Source organism: Apteryx rowi, unplaced genomic scaffold (assembly GCF_003343035.1).
Source record: "Apteryx rowi isolate R43461 unplaced genomic scaffold, aptRow1 scaffold_0, whole genome shotgun sequence".
Classification (NCBI taxonomy): domain Eukaryota; kingdom Metazoa; phylum Chordata; class Aves; order Apterygiformes; family Apterygidae; genus Apteryx; species Apteryx rowi.
The window spans coordinates 536,948-553,507 of record NW_020447195.1 but is presented as its reverse complement, the minus strand read 5'-3'; the positions used below and the strand labels follow the sequence as shown (position 1 = coordinate 553,507).

Sequence of the window (16,560 nt, the reverse complement as noted above, 5' to 3'; positions counted from 1 at the left end):
GTGCTCCTATAAGATATTTTCCTCGAGAAAATTCATCCCCAGTTTAAAACTTGGTGTCCTAGCACACTTTGGAGCAACATGTTTAGGTAGCTGTGTCTTGAGTTTCTTGCAATCTTAGTGTATTTATTTTCAGAATCCTCAGTGGCAGGAAGTGCTGTTAGCCCTGTTTTACAGATAAAGGACTGAGGCACAGATTTTAAGGTCACCCAGGAAGCTTTGAGGTTGTTCAGGTCAGAAAAACAAGATGGGGAGAATTCTTCAGACAGAGCAGCTCTTAAAATTATGTTACTAAAACACTGAAGAAGACTAGATTATATAAAAATGGATAGACTCCTTGACAAACCTAAGATGTTTCTGTATTTTACCTAGCTAAGCACTTAGGTGCAGTTACAGAAAGAAAAGAATGTGTTTATGTTTCCTTAGAAATAACAGTCTCTGGTCCTAGCTGATAGTTTCTTAAGATCTTCTGTTTCCTTGCTGTTTTTCTTCCCTAAGTAGGCTAAATAGCCTGTTGTTTTATGTTAAGAAAACTACGGTTAGCTAAACGTTTATCTCCAACCCAGAGTGTCTATACATGTCCTTAGCATAAGCCTCAGTGATCAAAGATAAATAAATCTTTAGTCTGGTGGAAAACTGTTTTAGAAACTGAATGTATAGATCATGCTTTTTCACAGAGTTGTAAATCATTTAGTAGAGAAATATTTTATAAAAATATTAATCAACATTTTACATATAGAGAATTATAGCAGAGCAATATGAGGAAATCGTATTTTAAATAGCTACAACTGTTAAAATGGGTCATACACAAGGTAAATCTAGTTTAACATGGTAGTTAATGACTGGTCTTTCTTAGGTGCTTCTCTTGAATTTCTCTCATACTCTGCTACTACTGTAAGATTTCTCAACCTCGCTAGCCCTCAGCTCCCACTTCCCATGCTAACGAATGTGACTGCTCAAGCACTAAAACTGAAAAACACCATAACCTTGTGTAGTCTCCTACCAGCACAGTCACCGAGAAGCATTCCTGCCCCCCTCTGTGCCAGTTGCTTGTATCCATCACTGCAGTGTGCTAGCACAAGCGTTTGTGCAATTGTGTCATTAACCTTATTTAGCAGCTGATCTGGCTGCAAAAATTGCCTCGAATAAAGCAATACTTACATTTCAGTCTGTTACATTCTCAGATGTGGTTCAGCACAGAGAAGGTGGTGGGATGGCCACGAGCCATCAACAGAATGAACAGGGGGACAAAGACTGTTTCATTAGTAGTCCAGTTTAAATGCAGATCGGCTGTGGCTAGAATCTCTGTAGGATTTCGTTGTTAGCTCAAAATTATCTCACTGGTGTCTGTACAAAAGGCAGTGAGTCTTCACACTTCACTGACAGCTAACCCACTTATCTCTTGACTTAAGTGCATAATACTTTATTGACTGCAACATTAAACAGGGTGTTTCTAGTAACCAGTAACAAAAACAGTGTAGTATAATCCCATTGCCACTTCTCCTTTCCTTCCTTTCCCTCCCACTATTGCTGATTTCACATGTATTTCCAAATTTTTGTTAGTTTGGGTTTTTTTGTTTTTTGGGTTTTTTTAAGACAAATGGATTCTGTGATCCAACTGCTAGCACAGCCACGCAAACAGCTGTGCTCGTGGTGGTGATGTGTCTGCACGCTTCCTTCAGAGAGAGGAACAGGGAGAAAAAGAATCAGAAACATCTGAAGCCAGTGCAGCTCTGAGCTTTTAACATAATGCTGTGTCTGTAATGCAAAACCACTGCCTTAATTCCGCTGACTGCAGCCTTAGTTTCTGAGTGTTGAATATTTTAGTTGTGAAATGCAGTGTGGCTTCCCTAGATCAAAGCCTTAGGAGAAAGAAGAGTATATATAGTTCAGGCTTAGCATTTCCTGTTCTAACAGTATGGCCTGTGTTTTGCATACAGGTATCTTTATTTTTAGTGAGTTTTATGTAAACACAGATAAACCTTCTGTTATTTTATAGAAAGATGTTAGTAGAAAATGTATGGTATACTCATGTTAAAGAAATATTTGTTTTAAAGGAGAGGTTAGTTTCCATCAATTCTTTAGTTTTGCAGCCTTTCTTGTGCTAGATTGTATATCAAAAACCTTTTAAGAGAGCAGCATTCTTAATCTTTATTAATAATACAGCAGTGCTTGGTGACCTGACTCCATCAGCTTGTAAACTAATAGCCCACAGTTCCTGAACTGTGGTTTTCTTTGCTAAAATGAAAGGTGAAGTCTGGCTTCCTGAGCACATGAATCTACCTGTTAAAATGTGCCACAGCCTGTTAAAAGACTGGCTGCTTTAGGTTGGTTATATAACTTTGGATACACCTGTAGGAGTGATACAGCAATTTAGATGTAAGTTATACTTCCATCCTCAGACTGATGCTTCTGGCCTTAAATAAAATCACTTAAGTAGCCAACAAGAAGATACTAGTTCCATTAAAAATTTGCCTCCTGTTATCCGTATCTTTGCCATGTCTCTTCTGGGTGCACAGCGCTGCCAACACCAAGAGACTGATGAATGCAGGAAATGCAGAGAGAGAGCAGGCCGATACCCCCCAGGGGTAGCACTCAGCCCCTCTCTGTGACTTGCAAAACCCTGCTCGGGCTGTCCCTGCAAAGACTTTTCTTTTCCCTATGTGTTCCTTGGGTGGCAATAACAAGGCTTGTAGGAGTGCTCTGTTGCTAAGATGCTGATGATTTCTTCTGCATGCTTTCATGTGATACTGTTTAAGGCAGAAGCTCTGCTCAGTTGTTAGTCTAGATCTGTTGTACTAGTGTTCTACAGTAGTTAAAGGAGCTAAGCAAAAACTAAAATGGGTATCAGCTAGCAACTGAGATACTAGTGAAATTATCCTTGCTCACCCCAGGAGCTTGCTCTTTCCCCTGCCTTAAGAATATATTCCAGTGAGGACTGAAATGTCTAATCTGAATTAACTCTAAATTAAAAGTACTTTCCTTTGCTCTGTCAGTGGCTAATCTTTGTGAGAAGGGGAATTACAACGGTTTTATCTATCATATGCCCTACTGCAAATAAGAGAGAAATCCAAGTTTCTTGCAATTTTAGCAATGGAAGTAAAAGGAGCTCCCTCATAAGCTTAAATAAGGTAAACAGATATGCTTGATATCATTGTCTGAACTACATTATTAAACTATTTTTCTGTTACAGTTCACGATCTCCAGAGCTTCGGACTTGATAATGTAAGTGTTTCCAAGACACAGTGTCCCAATTCTTTCAGTTTATTTTCCTTCTGGATTTTCTTCATGTTGCCATGTTGAGATCCTGGCATATTGAACCCAGCTGGCTTTAAGCTTTATGAATCTGAGCAGAATCTGGGACCTGTTTTCGCACAGAAATCCAAAATATGTTCCAGGACATCATGTTGCCTGGCCAGCCTCTTTCCCTCTTCCTGAGACCCCGCAGTGCCACCACCTTGGTTCTGAACCTGTGCTTCCCAGTCTCCGAGGGATGCCATTTGCACAACTGCTTCTGGATCTATCTGAGTTTACCTTGCCCTGGGAGCAAGGCAGGTGTTACCTATACCTGTACCACCAAGGCACTTGACAGAATGGTGCTCCTGTGGCAGAGGGAGGAGCGGGTGGAGGAGCCTACTCTGTGGATGGGAGGGGAGAGCACCAGGACTTGGGATTTCCAACAGGAAAGGGAGAAATTCCATGTTTTGGAATCTCCTGTGAATAACAAGAAGAGCAGATGCTTTTCAGTTTACTGTTAGGAAATGCAGAGTTAAAGAAGAACCTGGCTCTATTCCAGAGCTACTCTCAGAAAAAGATATAAATAATTAACTTCAGGCTCTTTACCTCCCCCGGGCTGCTATGCAGTTTGAGTTATTAGTATTTCTGTTTCAGATCAATATGACGCACTATATCAAACATCTCTCATTTGGAAGAGATTATCCAGGCATTGTGAACCCTTTGGATGGGACAGATGTCACTGCACAGCAAGGTAAAAGCCAGCTGAGAGATATCTCTTCTTAAGTATTTGTAATTAATAAGTGTTATAAGAGAACAGGAGCAAAGTTCCCAGGCTGTAGCAAGAACCCTGGCAGCACTGCATAAAACTTGGACTCCTCCACAATGTGCTCTTTCGGAAACAGGTCCCTTCATTCATCTGGGACAAGTCTGCCTGTGTTTTTTGTTTTGATTCTGTGACCTTTCTGAAAAATTTCTCTTTTCTGTTTTAGTGGAGATACAACAGAAGGCACAGCACATCATTACTGAACATCTACATCATGTTTAGTTCAGGGAGAGCCCTACCTAGCTGCTGTGTGTAGTAAGAAATAACCAAAAGATGCAGAATAGAGAAGAAGGGCCTAACTGATACTTGCTGTAGAGCCATGGTGTCTGTCTGGCATTGCTCTACCCATCAATAACAGCTGCAGTTAAGTTGAAATATTATGGATCTTTTGTAGATAGCTCTGATCTGCCTGCTTGAGAAGGAAAGACATCTCTCTCCGCATGCTACTGCTGCTCAAACTTTAATCTTGGTTTATTCATACAAGCCTGCTTGTGTGCATTTTTCATGAAAGATACTGACCATGGTACTTTATATGCCACTGCAGAGATCAGTTATTTTTTTAGATGCTCTAAAGTCTGCAAAGTTTGTCTTTGCAGACATTTGTGTTATTGTTATATAATAAAGCTTGGAGAAAGAAGTCATTTGCTTTGAGATGGTGGTAGGATTGTTATCCTACCTGAATGTGGAAGGGGCAGGGTATATAATGTTCTTCTAAATTTTTTCAATGTCTCTTTTAATTGTTACACCCAAACTCAAAGATGGTGCTTAAAATAAAATACAGAGAAATGAAGAGGTGTCAAGATGCTGTTGGCTTTTTGTGGAGTAACAAACTCTCTGAGAGGGAGCCCACAGCTGTCTGATAAAATTCTCTTTGTAGGCTAAAGCTTTCCATATTGGGCCACAGAGAACTGGTTGGCAAATTCTTGAGGAATTATTAGGACTGAAGACATAGTCTGAAAAAAGAGTAAAAGTAAAAGATTGTAGGGCAAATTTATGTTTATTGCACACTAGCTACATTTGAGGATTCCTCCTTCAGTAGAAATTGATGAATAATATTCTCCTATGGGAATTTCATCGAAACAGTTTTTCAAAGTGACTGCTACCTTCCATTATTATTAAGAGAACTGAAGGAACAGACTGTTCGCAGATAGCAGAAAGAGTTCACCTATTTTTTCTGCATTGGTCCAAGCCTTCTCTTCATCTCCTCATGTGATAAACACCATGTTTCTACGCAAATAAGTATAGTGTTAATTAAGTTGATGTAGGATACTTATTTAGAGTTGAGAATCTTTTCTTACAGTTATGCTATTAAATAGAAAAGTTTTCCTGTGTTAGAATAAGAATTTTCTGGAGAGAAGATGAACGGGTAAAAGTATAGTAAGGTAACTGGTTTAAAAAAATTCTTTCATTTAGTCAAGGCCAAAGAGCTGCTCATTTTGTTTCTGGTTGGATAAGGAACCAGGTCCACTTTGGAAAAAGGAAAACTAATGTCAGACATTAACTTCATTCTCATTGAACATGTCTAGTAGCTATGGTGCAAAAAGATATTTCTTGAGAAATTTCTCTGAAGAAAACAGAATCCGTGCCCACCTGTCCTGTCAATTAAACTTTTACAGCTCTACCATTTAATACAGTTGTTTATTCATTGTGTCTCTCTGTCTTTGCTTGTAGCTTCCATGATGTTTCAGTATTTTGTCAAAGTGGTCCCCACAGTGTATATGAAAGTAGATGGTGAAGTAAGTACTTTTTTTTTTCCTATTGATTTGGGTTTTTATAAAAATCCAAAATCTACATGATATTCTTTTATCTTCTCTTGGTGCACATGCATTGACTTACACATGAGATCAGGTTATGTCTTAATATAATAGTATCTACTGTGGTCGTACCTGTGTCGCTCGCTGCTGGTGCCATAGCTGTAAGAGGTGAAGTGGCCTCAACTGTTACTTGGTTCTTTTTTATAGCACAAGATGGGATCCCAGCGAGATTCTGTGCAAAAAAGTACTTCTTTCTTGTTTTCAGTTTTGTATATTTTAAAATCTGTTTATTCTAAACAAATGTCTTTATTAGATGGCTTCAACTCTCTCATCTCCAATTCTTAGGTGTAACTAGTAATTCAGTAGGAATAATCAACATTTCACAGTTCTGAATAATGTTCTTTAGGTTTTATTTTTATTTTGACATAGCAGTTAATCCACTTCCTCACTCTCTAGAACAAATGCAAAATCTTCAAAGACTTTCTCCTCATATTCTGACTCTGATCATATTCTTTATCTGACTTGGTGGAAGCAATGCAAACTGTTCAACCTTTTTCATGTAAACAACCCTAGCAAGAATAACAATTTCTATGGAGTAACATCATCCGGAGTGTGTTACAGTGATAAGCATATTTCAGCCTCCATCCTACCTAGTTCAAAGTTACTGTGCCATTTTCCTCATGTTCAGGTTTGCATCCCTCATAATCCATGCTCAGGGGAAGTCAAAGCAGCAAGGATATCCTAAAAGTGTTCTTTGAAGAATGACCCAAGATCAGCATGTCTCCAATTTAAGAACTTCTTCATTAGCCTCCGAAAGAGTCTAGCTAGATTTCAGGCCTCCTCTCAGAATATGTCCTTCTTTCTGGACAGATATGATAAACAAATTACCCAGAAAATACCAGGGTGAGATGAAGATCCTGAGAACAGAGACAAACTTATGCTCTGTTCTTAAGACCTCTTGAGAGAGCAGGAAGAACTGTTGCTTCTTTCATCCATCATGAAGCTTCCTTTTTGGTTGTTAGTATTCTGCAGGGGCTCTCAGGAGCTATGGGGGACTTCTCCGTTTTTCCCTCTCCATTTCTCCCTCTCCTTTCACAAAACCATCAAGTGTGATTGTCTGGGGCAGCAGAATGATGGAAATCATTTGTTTCTATTGTAAACACCAGTAGAGGCAGCAGCTCTACTGCTGTGCTGACTTCAACACCAGTGGCACCCCAGATGTGCTTATCTAACCCTGGCAGGAAGAGACAGAGGTTCCACATGCACCAATACCTCTGAGTACATTCACATACGAGATGGCTTAGCTCGGTAGCTGGCTCCCAGATTTTGGTTACATATCACCTGCACTGCATGGATAGTTCATGCCCAGGTTCTCTTGTTGAACAAACCAGTTTCCTCTAAGATGAAACCCAAGTGTGATTCTGGGGCTTATTCAGTGCAGGGACTGATTTATACATGGATGTATCTATGGCAGAATTTAATTCCCATGTCCTACAGAGTCTTACAACCCTGTACAAACTCCACAATACTGGGAACCCATAGACTGACTCTTCACCCAGACTCATGCCATACTCAGGCATACAACACATACCTTTGCAATCAGAGCAACATACTACTGCATGTCAACACAACCTTCATGTTGCTTTTAGGCACATTGAAATTAAAATCACCAGCAAATTATTAATTATCTCAGAGGCTGTATAGGAACCACAAGTCTGAGGAACCACATGGCCACAGTGGATATAATATAGATGCTCAAGTAAAGCTATTCTAGAGCAACGTGAGCAGAGCAATTCATAACTCTTGGCATGAAAGCCAAGAATGGCTTGCTGGAACAGTGTCCTTTTGCAAGGTAGATGTAATTTTTATTTCTTCATTCAAAGACTGAAACAGTTTTCAAGAATCAGTTTTCATGTGATAAATTCTTATGTGGACCACTTTTCCTCAAATCCTCTGTCTTTCTTGGACCTACCCTTTTTTCCTGGAAGTTGAATGGAAGTTGCTTGCTGTGAGGTGGTATTGGTAGAACCTTCCAGGCCATATCAGAGCACATTCTACTTGGATTCAGGATCCCTCTGCAGTTTCTGTGGATGGTTGAAATTCCTGAAGTATAAAGGATAATTAATGGGAGCCCTGTTCTTATAGCCACCTCCCAGTATACGATGGCTTACATTTCTCTAGATGAAATCTCTAATTCTATTGTAGAGCTGCTTCACTTTTCATTCACTTTTCAAAGGTCTTCTCCTGTCAAAAGAATTGCTTTTCAGTCAGTGGGAGAGGAATCCTTGCAGACCATTACTCAAAATAGGCATGATCATTTATACTTATGGTAACTATGGTAACTGTGGATCACACTGTGCTGCCAAACTTATTCCATGGCCTGTCTTACATATTCAGTACTTGGAACCCCAAAGCCTGGAATTTTTTAAAGAAACTGAATAGTATATTTTCAGCTTGAATCATGATTTTTGACAGATAAGTTACTAGGGATGATAGAATATAATTTCATTTTATATAAACCCAATTTATTTGCTCTAAGAATAGGACTGGTATGAACAACATGTAGAAGAATCACAAGGCACGGAATACTACTGCAGGGTGATCAGTTATCTTTGATTTGCCCAAAGATGGGAGTCCTGAAGCTTCTGCAGTCCTGAAATTCTCCTGTCTTTGCCTGTTATTTCCTTTTTTCACACTCTTGGATGTGTGTAGCCTTCTCAAACTGCAGCTATCAGAGGGTTGTATGATACCCTTTCTTCCAGATTCCATTTATTCTACACAAAGTGGTATCTGAGCATTGGCTCCTGATGCTTCATGTGGGGAGATGATTTTTCATTTTATTGTGTGGAAGCTCAGTACTGCAAGCTTCAAGTGTCAAGTCTTAGAGGGTCTTAGGAAGTGATTGTGTTGCGGAGTTCATGGCTCTGACTCATGAGAGTGACAGTAGCAGGGTGAAGCTAAGCCAGGAGGCTTAGGAAGTCAAGTAGGTCTGTGCCTCTGGAATCTAAACCACTTGCAAACTGTACGTCTGTCCTGTCTCCTCAACCACTCTAGGTGGACCGCAGATTGGCAGAGAATGACATGGACTTGGTATACAAGGAAGAAAATATTTGAGACAATTAGTTTTAAAAGGACAAAAATGGACAAAAGCTGATGGCTCAAAACAGAAGGACTTTGAAGTACTGAAGCAAAGATCTTGAGTTGGTGTCAAATATAACGACTCAGACCTCTACCAAGGACAAATGCAATAGTAGCCTAGGCATCAAAAATGCGAACGGCAGAAAGAACATAATGGGAATATTTTTACTGTGGGCAAAGCTGGTAAGCTGAGAGGAGAACCATGCAGGGTCAGCCCTGCAGAAAGGTGCACTGCAGGCCTCTGCCATAGGGGAGCTGCAAGGAGGCCTCCAGACTGGTGCTCTACAGGTGTTGAGGGGGGTTGGGATTGAGATCAAGAAGAAAAGCTTGTGCTGGCCAGCAGACAACAAAATAGTCAAGCCTGGAGAGTGATCCAGAGTTCATTCGTTGGACTAGATGTGGCCCTGTAGTAAAAGTAGACCTCATATTGGTGGTGCTCCTTACAGTCCTTAAAACTGTGATTAAACTCAGGTCTCACACAAATGATTGTACAGGGTTGGTCCACTGAGCTCATGTTTCAGTAGCCTTTTCTCTTCCTTGTTAACAAAGCTATGCTCGCCCTGTTTGTTTCCCACTAGGTGGTGAGGACAAACCAGTTTTCAGTTACACGGCATGAGAAAATAGCCAATGGGCTAATAGGAGACCAAGGTCTGCCTGGTGTATTTGTGCTCTATGAGCTTTCTCCCATGATGGTGAAGCTGACAGAGAAACACAGGTAAGAGACCTTTTGATTTTTTTCATTCACCCTATATTGATTTTGTCTTTTTGCATAGCTTAAAACACCAGCCTCACTTAGACACTACAGTACAGACACCTGAAAGTCATCCAAGCCCCCTTCACAGTCAGCAGAGATGAAGGGGCACTCCTAGATGCAATTCCTCTCAGTGTAAACACCTAAAGTGGATTTTGGGTTTTCTGTTATTACCTGAAGCATCTGAATTCAGTATCAAGACGAAGAAGTAAATTGGTTCAGTGAGCAGAAGTCTGATATACTGGTTCATAGTTCAGACTAATTTCCTCAAAGCCTTTTGCAAATCATAAGAACCATCTCTTTGTACTACTGTCCCACTACACCTTCTGGCAGGCTTCTCCTGTGGTAGCCTGAGGACTGGCTCTGATGGCGCAGTTCTCCTGAGAAACAAGTGTGGAAGCTCTCTCTTTTGATGAAGAGAAAAAGGTGTCCCAAGTCTTTTCTTTCCTTTTCCAAAAAGTCTTGCAAGCTTAAGACGCCAGTCTGAAATTCCACATTTTGGAGAAAGTTATGAAGGTATCTCTGTATCCAGAGCTAAACAACTTGTGAATTCTCTTAATAGGAAGACTAGAATCTCCTGGTTTTATGTAGCATAATTAATATGACCAATTGATAAAACTGCAATTTCTTATATTTTTCACTGTCCAGAGAACATCTTACCAGCACCTACAGTGGCACTCACACCGACCCAATGTGTTTTTTTGCATTTCCTGTAACTTTTCTGTATGTTGTAGTCAGAGTGGAACCTGTTTCTTCTTTCAGAGTCCTTAGTTAATCACAGGCTTGTGATTACAGGGAAACAGAATGGGTTGTGGCTGTCAGATCTTTTAGGATCATAATGAGACAGGGCTAAATTCAACACCTTAAAATGTATTAGCATTAACAAATGCTTGGAGATTTTGTTTCTGCGTTATACCAGCCTGTTGTGAATTCTGTCTGAGCAGGAGTGGCTAAAATCTTAGGAATGAAAAGTCCATCCTTCAGCTCTGTAAATTCAGTCCTCCCAAGGTTGCAGTTTAGCTTATTATGCATACAGTGCTGTTGTTCAGTAAAAATATGGATGGGAAAAATATGGACTCCATCTCATTGCTGATAGGGGTTATTTGATTGTTAAATTTGTTAATTGTAAGTTATTAATATTTATATGGTGTATATATATGTAGTATAATTAATATTTTTGTATTTATGAATTAGTTTGTATTAGTCAATTCTTATTTATCTTTTTGATATTTGAAGTCATGCTGATTGTTCAAATTGTTTTCCTCATTCTAGGCCCTTTACACACTTTCTTACGGGAGTTTGCGCTATCGTTGGAGGCATATTTACAGGTATTGCACCTTTAAATCTTTTTTTCTCTCTAAAGTGCAAACATTTGCCATCTTACTGTTCCTTAAGTCTGCATGGTTGGTGATAAGCCCATGTTTTCTCAGGTAAGATGATTTCCACCTTCAGGAGGGGGTATGGCATGTTCTGCAGAGCTATGGGAGAGGCATCAAAATGCTATTAGCACTGCAGACTTCCAAGACACAACAAAAGTAGACCTATCATAGTATTTCTTTTTGCTCTACAAAACATTTTGTTTTCAAATAATGCAGTCTTTCATATCCATATGAATGCAGCTGTACTGTTTTCTTGGCCAGCCAGGGTCTACAAGCAGATAGTTGCTTTCATGTGGAACCTAAGCTGATAAAATCCATGAACCCAAGCTGCCATGGGCAGAGCCAGCTAGGAGGTCTCAAACTGTGTTCCTGGACACAGAAGCTCCATTGAGTGCTCTGCAGGGACTAAATGTAGCCTTCCCGATTAGCCTGAGTCCTGTAATGGGAGACTGGCTCCTGCAGAGCCATTTGAGTCTCTGGACTTGACTCCCAACACTGGTTTCTGCAATAGCTGATTAGCACACACTTAGCTCCATGCATGTGGCAGGGCCCAGCCTTAGTCCAGCCTTGCACTCCAGCTAGTAACCCAGGGTGCTCCGAAGTGTGGTCGGAGATGTTCAAGTGGTTGTGAATGGCCAGCCTTGAGATCTAGTTAGCAGACCTTGTTGGACCCAAGAAGCTCATAATTTCAAAAATTATTTTTATGACAAAGGCAAGTGTCCTCAAGCAGTGACATCCAGTTCATAGTGTTTGCTGCCGAATGTCATGTTTAGACTTTCTGTTTTCTAGGGGACAGATAAATCAGCTGTGTAACAGTTTTTGTGTTACAGCATCAAACTCATCCCACAAGTAGAAATATTTTCAAGGTAAAACAGCCACAAATGACAGTCATCTGGGGAGTTAACCGAAAGACCAGAAAGCAAGACCAAAAATTACATATTTTTCAGTAATAGAAAGAAGAATCAATTCTTAGCTGCTACTCTGTGAGTTTAAGCAGTATCACAATGTCTGTCTTTGTGTAGGGTCAAGAAACCACTTACTTGTTCCCTAGGTTAGAAGTGCTGAATGAAAGAAAAAAGAAACGGAAGCCTCAAAGGCATTAAAAATGTCTTCACTTTCTGGCACACTGTGTTCCCTCAGATAAAAATGAGGGAGCTAGGCAAGCAGGAGCTTGTCCTGTGAAAGCTGTCTTGATAGAAGCAGGGTTGTCTGGAGTAGCAGTTTTGTGGAACAGTAAACCCATTCTCAGATTTTTCTTGGTCCCAAGCAAGTAACGAATTAATAGACTCTTTCAGTGCCCTGGCTGGAGAGATTTTGGGGGAAAATACTGCATAAAGAACTAAAGGCATCACTTTATTTTATGTTTTGTGTCCTTGGTTGGTACACATTGCAGTCTCCCATAAAGGGCAGTATGCCCTTTATTGCATAGACTGGCTTACTTTTAAGGTAACCGAAATGAGCATGAAATGGGAAACATTGCCTTGGCCAGCTATGTCAGAGCAATGGAACAGCATAAACTTCCCAGATTGAACTTCCTCTCCAAATTCTTCTCACTCATCAGTAAGCACATGCAGCTTGGCTTGTCTCATCTCTACTACTGTAAGAGAAATCTTTTTCTGGAGAAGCATGGCCATGTCTGCCCCTGGATCTGGATTTTGTTTCTCCTAATGCGATGGGGACCTTTATTCCTCTGAGCAGCCGCAGCTGTTTTCTCTTTTTTCCACTGACAGAAGGGTTTGTGTTTTCTTTCCTTGGAGCTGTGCTCTCTTTGGGAAATGTCTGGATTGATCAATCTGTTTTCTCCTTTTAGTTGCAGGATTCATTGACTCCTTGATTTATCACTCAGCACGTGCCATCCAGAAAAAAATTGAACTTGGGAAGACAACATAAATAAACAATGACCTCACTCCACAAAAAACTCTAAGCAGAGCTAAACAGATTTTTTCAAAATACATGTGATCTTGTGTGTGCACAAGAGAAGAGGCTTGGAATTACCAGATGGCCCCAACCGCTCTTACATTACTGTCTCATCATTCTTTGTTTGGCATTAATTTGTGGATGGAACTGCTTGAACCTTGCTGCTGTAAAGATTCATTAGCCATCTTGTCTGGCTGTGCAGACCCTACTGTATAAACCCTTTTGTGTCTGTCCATGTTCATCAAATTTGCTTCCCAAAAGAGCTGCTGGAGATACTGCATGGTGTTCATCTCCAGGAATAAGGTACTATATTGTCATGAAACCTGGAGCGGATTGAAGTTGCCATGAAATAAACTTTCTGGCAACACCACCTATCTTTTTTTCTTTTTGTTAAAAATGTTTCTGAATGTGCTCATGCTGTATGCCACATCTCTGTGAAAATGTGCTGGATCCCTCGTGCTTTCCTTTCAACTGGGCTGAGCAATGTGGCAAGAGCTGGCACACAAGATGTGCTTACAACACCATGGGGCATTGCAGTGTTCTCTGGCTGCTCCAAACTGCTGTTTTTATGGAAGATGCAAGTTGATGTTTCAGTAAAAAAAAAAAAACTGTTTACAGTTTTAATTAATTTTTAAATTGGATTGTGTTTTTCACTTCCCCTGTTTATCTTTTGTAATAAAGTTAAACCTCTGTGGGTTTTGGTAAAGCATTTAGAAGAACAATTAAATTAATTTATTTGAATCAGTCCTGGTACTAAATTGGTACTGAATCAGAGAATTCCTGTAATGTGGCAAAGTATGTAGATATCATGATGCTGAAGATTTTTTTTTTCTTTTTAATGGTCTATGCAAGCAAGTAAAATGCTTAGTGCTGAGGCTGGCAGAAGACATTAAATTGTGAGAATTTGGAAAATAATGAGGAAAAAGAAAAAATTGTGAATCCCTGCCTCATTCTGAGGCAAAACAGACTCATTGCTGTGAAAATTCAGCTCCGGTTTAGCTGAGATTCTTGTATTTACTCTAAACTTAGTCCAAGCAATTGAACCAATTTGGCCTTTACAGTGCAGAGACAGGCACAGGGTCAAATGATGCAGAGGGGAAGTTATTTTAAAACTTTGAGAATAAATATAATTAATTTGAAAGTAGTATTTGCTTAATTATTTGAATTTACCTTCAAAACAATGAATATAGAAGCTTTTCAAACAGAAGCTATTTGAGGTGTGGGTAAGGAGACTGACTTATCTCCATCCTAGAATACAGAAAAAAATGGGTTTGTAAAAGAATACATTTGAAACAAGAATTTAATAAATCCACCAGGTGATCCTGACTACTCTGGTTTGAGGAAAGAGAGCATATAGTACCTGTATTTATTATAAGGAGCAAAAAGTGGTCTGAACAGCTCTAGCCCCTTTGTCACTCAGCAGAGCATATGACTTTATAATTAAATTTTAAAGGATAAAAAAGAGTGTGAAGATAATGGAAATAATGTACTAAGGGTTTAACCCACAGTTAAGCAATTTCCAGCTAATTGCTTGTCTTTAGTAAGAAAAGCCAGTTACTTGTCAGACCTCAGAAGAGCATTAGAGAGCATCACACTGAACTCTCCTCAGCACTGTGAGAAAAGAAAGGAGAGATGAAAGAGTAAGCACAAGAATTGCACGCTGTGGAGGGGAACCGAATAAAAAGGAAACCACAGCTGGCTGTTCAGAAAGGAAATTCTCAGAGCAGAGACAGGGCAGTTTAATCTTACTCAGTGTTTTCCAGATAAAGTGCTGACAGAGCCTTAAAGGGGAAACAGAAAACTCATACAGAAATGAAGATTCTACCTGGAGAGGTAGAAATTAGATGAAACTTAATAGTTCATGCAGGGAGTAACACGGATTTTTATTACAGGATGGGAGCTTTTAAGTAAGAAAGAGATCTGGCAATTTTAACAGACTGCCTGAAAGACTAAGTTGCTAATGTGATGTAGCCACGAAAAGCTCAGTCTGGTTCAAGGGTGTTCACGTTTGCAATTTAAAGCAGGAAACTACAAGCCGCTGCCGTGGTAATTCCATCCCAAGGAGAGGACGGAACCACGGCAGCCTGGGTCGTTCCATGGTTGGCAGGTTTTTCAGAGCACGTCTGAAAAGCTGTTTCTTTTCTTTGCAGCTGTTCTGAAAGAATCCGGCTGCACTGCTTAAGCTCTTGGATTTTGCAGGCTATGGGCAAAAGGAAGCGGGCGCCATCTGACGTGTCAGCAAAGCACCTTTCACAAGCACAGGTGTGGGGAGGTGCTCAGTGTCCTGAAAGTGACCTCGCCAGAGCAAGCTGCTACTTGCCTCTTTCTGTTCCCTGTAAGGATGGCAGAGCCATCAGGTAAACCTGCCTTGCTCTGGAGGAGAAAACCTCCTTTTGGGCTCCATGGTCTGGAATCTCTTTGTACAGGCCAGGGCTGAGATCAATTATACTGTATTTTCCAAGCAGAGTAAGAGCTCAAAAAATGAGTAAAACGAATGTTAACGAGTTAGATTCACACATAGTTTCCAAGTGTATTTAACGTAAGATCCTTTCAACAGTATTTAATTCTGCCATCGTCCGACTTTTGCACACTTGATTTTTCCTTTCTTACTGTTCTTTAAAATCATTTTTAAATACTTCCCTAGTTATAAAAAAACAGGAACGGAAGATGCCCCTCCCTCCACCTGCCCGACGAACCAATGTGAAACCTCCCCAAACATCACCAGTGGGTGGAAACTTTGGTTCCATCGCACAGACAGATCTGTGCAAATGCCATGAAGGGAAGTAGTAGTAATATGTTGCCATGTAGATGGCTGGGGGCTAGTTTGCAGAGCTCGGGTTTGAACTTTGCCAGCGTGCCCTCTTCTCGCCTGATTCAGAGCAGTCATCTGCTGCGTGGGTCACAGAGGGCCACGTGCAGCAGCTCACAAGCTCTGTCCTGCCCCCACTGCCTCCCAGCAGGCAGAGGCAGAGCCCTGGGCTCTCCCTCCAGCCCAGCTGTGTCCCTGCCCGGCCATGCCCACCCTGTTTCCACCAAAAGGCAGTGTCCCCTGTGCCGCAGGAGGCCTGTCACCTCCCCCCATCCTTCCCACCCAGCCCAGGGCCTGAGCCCCTGAGGTTGTGCCCTTCTTTCTGTGCGCATTTCCCCCTGCAGCAACAACCAGCTCAGACCTAGCATAACTCTCCCATGTACTTGAATGTGTCCTAAGTTAAGCTCACAGCTGCCTGGGATGGAACTCACCAATTTGAGGACTCCAGAAGCTAGAGGTTAGCCTCAGCTCCTCACCCTTGGTGTCTTCTTTGGTGAAGAAGCAGGACCTACAGCAGACATCTCCTAGGCAAACTAAGCTGCTGCCGCAGCCCATGCTAATCCCTGTCTGCAGTACCGAGCTGGTGGGACCAGCTCAACCAACCCTGAAGCAGCAGGCTGGGAGGGTGGCAGGAACAATCAGGTGTAGGACCAAGGGCTACTGGCTTGCAGCAGCACTGGTGGGAGAAGCAAGCTAAAGAGCTGATGCAGGTGTCAGCAGGTGCAGGTGTCTGCCAGTTCCTGTGCTAACACCCT

General features: G+C 41.0%; 1 protein-coding gene across 6 annotated transcripts in view; it reads left to right on the top strand.

Annotated features, from left to right (window-relative positions):
- The window catches only part of ERGIC3 (ERGIC and golgi 3), a 31,920-nt gene extending 16,691 nt beyond the window's left edge, over positions 1-15,229 (top strand). Inside the window, exons 7-14 of one of the 6 annotated variants that reach the window (XR_003253305.1) lie at positions 3,191-3,222; positions 3,396-3,548; positions 3,889-3,985; positions 5,729-5,793; positions 9,528-9,664; positions 10,973-11,028; positions 12,890-13,299; positions 15,147-15,229. Coding sequence is in view for 4 of the 6 variants with exons in the window: in XM_026064491.1 (XP_025920276.1) it covers positions 3,191-3,222; positions 3,396-3,548; positions 3,889-3,985; positions 5,729-5,793; positions 9,528-9,664; positions 10,973-11,028; positions 12,890-12,969 (620 nt within the window). In the remaining 2 variants the exon portion in view is untranslated. Of the gene's footprint in view, positions 1-3,190; positions 3,223-3,395; positions 3,549-3,888; positions 3,986-4,223; positions 5,687-5,728; positions 5,794-8,865; positions 9,133-9,527; positions 9,665-10,972; positions 11,029-12,889; positions 14,141-15,146 lie in introns of those variants that run through there. The other 5 variants (XM_026064491.1, XM_026064704.1, XR_003253349.1 and 2 more) reach the window with 5 other exon arrangements.
- The last annotated feature ends 1,331 nt before the right edge of the window (positions 15,230-16,560 follow it).